This window comes from Thamnophis sirtalis, unplaced genomic scaffold (assembly GCF_051295495.1).
Source record: "Thamnophis sirtalis isolate CommonGarterSnake01/CBP01778 unplaced genomic scaffold, rThaSir2_p1.2 scaffold_2, whole genome shotgun sequence".
Lineage (NCBI taxonomy): Eukaryota > Metazoa > Chordata > Lepidosauria > Squamata > Natricidae > Thamnophis > Thamnophis sirtalis.
In genome coordinates, this window is record NW_028261382.1 from 44,838,688 (window position 1) to 44,844,687 (window position 6,000).

Below are 6,000 nucleotides of genomic sequence, written 5' to 3' on the forward strand. Positions count from 1 at the left end.
TCCGCAGACAAACCAACGGCAAAGATTGAGCCCAAACCAGAACATCCACAAGAAGGGGACAGTTTAGTGCTACACTGCAAAGGGGAAGGGAATCCGACGTAAGTTCCCTGTAGCAGCAGAACCATTTTTCACCACCAGGGGGTGCTTTACAGCAGGGAGTCTTCAACTCTGGCAACTTCAAGACTTGTGGACTTCAACTGCCGAGTTGGCCGAGGAATTCTGGGAATTGAAGTCCACAAGTCTTAAAAAGTTGCCAACGTTAAAAAGTCCCGCTTTCATCTTCATTTAATGCCCCCCCCCCATAATCCCTTGCTGGGTGGAGTCTGAGCCAATGAATGGAGCTAGCAGAGTGTTTGAATGGCCCGATGCCCTTCTTGTTGCCGATGCGGAGTTTTGTTCGGCAGATTCTATTCTCATCGTGCCCAGAGAGAGAAATATCTGCCTCTACACAGGATCAAACTCCCAGCCTCCTTCATGGTGAGGCCAGAGTTCCACCTCTAGGCCACCGCACCACTTCTTGGAGAGTCCCAATTTACATCCCCTAAAGTGGTTGTTAAGCGAGGACTGATGTCTCTCTTCTTCCTTCCCTTACAGCCCCCAGGATTACAAGTGGGAGAAGGACGGTGTGGAAACCCCCTTGTTGGACGCTCAAAATAACATCCTTTCCTTCCCCAACTTAAACAAAAGTGACAGTGGGACTTATATTTGCTATGCTTCCAATCTTGTGGGCGACTCCAGTGCAAGATACACCCTCTCTGTCAGCGGTGAGCCCTCTTTTCTAGCCCCGTCTGCTAAGTTGACTTACTAACGGAATAACAGTGTTGGGAGGGACCTTGGAGGTCTTCTAGTCCAACCCCTTGCTCAAGCAGGAGACCCTATACCATTTCAGACAAGTGGTTGTCGAGTTTCTTCTTAAAAACCTTTTTTTCCAGGAAGGAAGGAAGGAAGGAAGGAAAGAAGGAAGGAATAACAGTGTTTGCAAGGGACCTTGGAGGTCTTCTAGTCCAACCCCTTGCTCAAGCAGGGGACCCTATACTATTTCAGACAAATGGTTGTCGAGTTTCTTCTTAAAAACCTTTTTTCCAGGAAGGAAGGAAGGAAGGAAGGAAGGAAGGAAGGAAGGAAGGAAGGAAGGAAGGAAGGAAGGAAGGAAGGAAGGAAGGAAGGAAGGAAGGAAGGAAGGACAGAGTTGGAAGGGACCTTGGAGGTCTTCTAGTCCAACCCTCTGCTCAAGCAGGAGACCCTCTACCATTTCAGACAAATGATTGTCCAATCTCTTCTTTAAAAACCTTTTCTGGGAGGGAGAGAGGATGGAAGGAGAGAGAGAGAGAGAGAGAGGGAGAGAGAGAGAGAGAGAAGATTAACTATCTGTTATCTGCTGAAGGGAAGGAAGGAAGGAAGGAAGGAAGGAAGGAAGGAAGGAAGGAAGGAAGGAAGGAGTTGGAAGGGACCTTGGAGGTCTTCTAGTCCAACCCCTTGCTCAAACAGGAGACCCTATATCATCTGGACAAATGACTATCCAGTCTCTTGTTCAGAAACCTCCAGTGTTGGATGACAACTTCTTGAGGCAAGTTGTTCCACTGGTTTATTGTTCTAATTTTCTGATTAATTCTTCTCACTGTCAGGAAATTCCTCCTTAGTTCTAAGGTTGCTTCTCTCCTTGATTAGTTTCCACCCATTGCTTCTTGTTCTACCCTCAGGTGCTTTGGAGAATAGCTTGACTCCCTCTTCTTTGTGGTAGCCCTTCATCCTTCACCCTAAAGTTCCCAATCCTATGCCAACTCTTTTCATCTACCTCCAAGGGGTGTGGTGGAAATGAAAATTGTGGGGGGAAACGCCAGCCTTGACTAATTATTTTATTTATGGCCAATGCCTACAGCCGACTTTCCTGCAACAGGCAGAAAATCAGCCAGTTCGGAAAGGTCATTAACCCAAATACACACCATTAAAAATTAACTTCAGACAATACCAGAGTCATTAAAAATTAATCTAGAGCAATCTAATAAAGGTCCTAATTTTGTCATGAAGATTAGCTTGCCAGGGGTCCTGGTGGATGTAACGAAGGAGGGACATCCATATTTGTCCTGGTTAGCAACTTTTATTGCACCCACAAACTTGGGGAAAAACTAAATTGAAATCCTCAAAAAGCCATGTTGGCTCTCTACAGTCAGGAAATGAATGTAGAAAATCCAAAAGTATTTGGTTTAGATTTCACCTTGGCCAAGAAAGTGGTCATAATTCTTGACCAGATTTAGTTCTGTTTTGTTCTTTTATTCTGTTCTCTTCTGTGTTTTTATTCTTTTGGTTCTATTCTATTCCATTCTATTTTCTATATTCTATTCTATTCTACCATTCTATTCTAATCAAAATCGTATTCTATTCTATTTCTATTCCTATTCCCTATTCTATTCAGAAACCTATTCTGTTCTATTTTCTATTCTATTCAGAATCCTATTCTATTCTCTATTCTATTCTCTATTAATTTATTCTATTCTATTCCTATTCTATTCCTATTCTATTCTATATTAATCCTATTCTATTCAGAATCATATTATGTTCTATTTTCTATTCTCTTCAGAATCCCATTCTATTCTCTATTCTATTCTATATTAACCCTATTCTATTCTATTCTGAATCCTATTCTATTCCATTCCTATTCTATATTAATCCTATTCTATTCTAATCTGAATTCTATTCTATTCTACTTTGAATCCTATTCTGTTCTATTCCTATTCTATTCTTTTCTATTCTATTCAGAATCATATTCTGTTCTCTATTCTATTCTATATTAATTTTATTCTATTCTATTCTGAATCATATTCTATTTCATTCCTACTCTATATTAATCCTATTCTATTCTCATCTGAATTCTATTCTATTCTATTCTGAATCCTATTCTATTCTATTCCTATTCTATTCTTTTCTATTCTATTCAGAATCATATTCTGTTCTCTATTCTATTCTATATTAATTTTATTCTATTCTCATCTGAATCCTATTCTATTCCATTCCTATTCTATATTAATCCTATTCTATTCTCTTCTGAATTCTATTCTATTGTATTCTAATTCTATTCTATTTCTAGTCAGGATCCTGTTCTACCTCTATCTCTATTTTCTATTTTCACTTTGGTTTAGCCACTGAGTCTCACATCCTGTTTCTATCCGGACAGATGCTAGTCCCATGACACCACAAAAGAGCAGCTATCACGCCATCGTTGGGGGCGTCGTAGCCTTTGTCATCTTCTTCCTCCTCATCCTGCTCATCATTCTCGGACACTACTTGATTCGGCACAAAGGTAAGGGCCAGCCTTCTCCTGCCCCTTCGGTCCCTCTCGTTCCGTCTTCATGTGTCTTGGAGTTCCACTGGCCCAGTTCTTAGCTGTTCCTTCGGGAGCCCGGTCGATCTGTTGCCCAGATTGGAAGCACACAGGTAGTCCCTCAACTTACAGCCGCTCATTTAGCGACGGTTCAAAGTTACAGTGGCAATCAAAAAAGTCACTGCACTTAATGGCGGGTGCAGAATCGACATGATCAAAATTTGGGTGCAATAATTTGTGTCCTTTTTCCTTAGGAATTAAGCCAAATAACTCTCATTTGTCTTCTTCCTTCCCTCCTTCCTTCCCTCTTCATGCTTCCTCCCTCATTTCTTCTCTCTGTCTGTCACTTACCCTTCTTTCCTTCCTTCTTCTCTCCCTCACTCCCTTATATTTTCCTTCCTTCTCTATCATTCTATTATTCTATTTATTCTATTCTGAATCCTATTCTATTCCATTCCTATTCTATATCTGTCTGTCACTTATTCCTTCTTTCCTTCCCTCCTTTCTCTTCCTTCGTTCCATTCTTCCTTCCATATCATCTTCTTCCCTCCTTCCCTTTTATTTTCCTTCCTTTCTTCTCTCACTGCCTTTCCTTCCTTTCTTCCCTCCCTCCTGTATCATTTTCCTCCCTCCCTTCCTTTTATTTTTCTTCCTCCCTTCTCTATCATCACCCTTCCTTCCCTCCATCCCTTTCTCCTTCTTTCCTTCCTTATCATCTTCCTCCCTCCCTTTTATTTTCCTTCCTTTCTTCTCTATCACCACCCTTCCTTCCATCCCTCCCTTTCTTCTTCCTTCCTTCCTTCCTCCTGTATCATCTTCCTCCCTCCCTTCCTTTTATTTTTCTTCCTTTCTTTTGTATCTTTCTTCCTCCCTCCCTTCTTTCCCCCTCCCTTTTATTTTCCTTCCTTTCTTCTCTATCACCATCCTTCCTTCCCTTCTTCCCTTTCTTCTTCCTTCCTTCCTTCCTCCTGTATCATCTTCCTCCCTCCCTTCCTTTTATTTTTCTTCCTTTCTTTTGTATCTTTCTTCCTCCCTCCCTTCTTTCCCCCCTCCCTTTTATTTTCCTTCCTTTCTTCTCTATCACCATCCTTCCCTTGCTCGCTCCCTCCCTCTCTTTCTCCTTCCTTCCTCCTGTGTTATCTTCCTCCCTCCCTTTTCTTTTCCTGCCTTTCTTCTCTATCACTGTCCTTCCTTCCTTTCTTCCCCTCCCTTCTTCCTTCCTTCCTCCTGTATCATCTTCCTCCCTTCCTCCCTCTTATTTTCCTTCCTTTCTTCTCTATCACCATCCTCCCCTCCCTCCCTCCCACATAGGCACCTACCTGACCCACGAGGCCAAAGGCTCAGACGATGCCCCAGATGCCGACACGGCCATTATCAACGCAGAGGGAGGCCAGCCAGGCGGGGATGACAAGAAGGAATATTTCATCTAAGAGGGGAAGGGTGGGGCATTGGTGGCAGGGCAGCAGGGGGGAGAGAGGAGGAGGAGGAGGAGGAGGAGAAGAGGGGGGGGGAAAGGAAGAAGTTGTAGTGGCCAATTGGACCCCGACCTCAACCATCGGATGACAACGGAACCCACCCACCCAATATGTCTGTGGCGTTTCTCTCGTGCCCGGGGATGAAATTGGATGGGAAGAACAGAGGGACAGTAAGGAGGCAGGGCCGAGAGTAACCACAGACGGAGAAGGAGAGAAAGAGAGAGAGAGAGAGGAAGAAGGGGGCATAAAAACATCCACTGGCTCATGATGCTTCTTGAACTTGTATAAAACATTGCAACCACATGGGAGGGGGGAGGAACTCTCCCCCCCCCCTTCTGAACATTGGGAATCCTTGGAAACCAACAAAAGACCCCCCCTCAGCTTTTCCTGCTTGCTTGTATCTACATACCTGCGGCTGCCAGGCTCACACTAAATGCACAGAACTGAAGAGTGAGTGATGATGCTATCTCCCTTCCCTTTCTCCTTCCTTCCTTCCTCCCATTTCCTTCATTCCCTTTTTCCTTCCTTCCTTTTCCCCTTCCTTCCTCCCTTCTTCCCATTTCCTTCCTTCCCCTTTTCCTTCCTTCCTTTTCCCCTTCCTCCCTCCCTTCCTTCTTCCCATTTCCTTCCTTCCCTTTTTCCTTCCTTCCCTTTCTCTCCCTTCCTTCCCATTTTCTTCCTTCTCCTTTTCCTTCCTTCCCCTTTTCCTTCCTTCCTTCCTTTTCCCCTTCCTTCCTCCCTTCTTCCCATTTCCTTCCTTCCCTTTTTCCTTCCTTCCCTTTCTCCTTCCTTCTTCCCATTTCCTTCCTTCCCTTTCTCCTCCCTCCCTTCCTTCTTCCCATTTCTTTCCTTCCCTTTCTCCTTCCTTCCTTCCTTCCTTCCTCCCATTTCTTTCCTTCTTGCCTTCCTTTCGGCTTGTTTTCAGGGCTGTTGATTTTGGGGGTGGGTGCCTCTTCCCTCCCCCCCTCCTTTCCCTCCCCCCCCCTTTTTGGAAGACCTCTGTTCTTGTCCCCTTCTGTTGTAGGCATGTCTTGGTGGTAGGGTTGGGGGACGTTTGAGGGATTGGATGGGTCTGTCTCTGCGTTCTTTAGGAAGGTCCTCGTTGTGGGCTACGGCCTCCAGGATAAAATCAGCTCGTGCAAACAAACACACAAATAAATAAATGGGGGAGGGGGGTTTCGCATATGCTACTCGGGAGTAAACCCC

The 6,000-nt window shown here is 44.3% G+C and overlaps 1 protein-coding gene across 1 annotated transcript in view; it reads left to right on the forward strand.

Annotated features, from left to right (window-relative positions):
* Positions 1–5,509, forward strand: part of CADM3 (cell adhesion molecule 3) — a 109,223-nt gene extending 103,714 nt beyond the window's left edge. Inside the window, exons 6-9 of the mRNA XM_087705250.1 lie at positions 8–98; positions 595–764; positions 3,173–3,298; positions 4,631–5,509. Of these exons, the coding sequence (XP_087561376.1) occupies positions 8–98; positions 595–764; positions 3,173–3,298; positions 4,631–4,749 (506 nt within the window). The 3' untranslated portion in view covers positions 4,750–5,509. The remainder of the gene's footprint in view (positions 1–7; positions 99–594; positions 765–3,172; positions 3,299–4,630) is intronic.
* Positions 5,510–6,000: the final 491 nt, after the last annotated feature.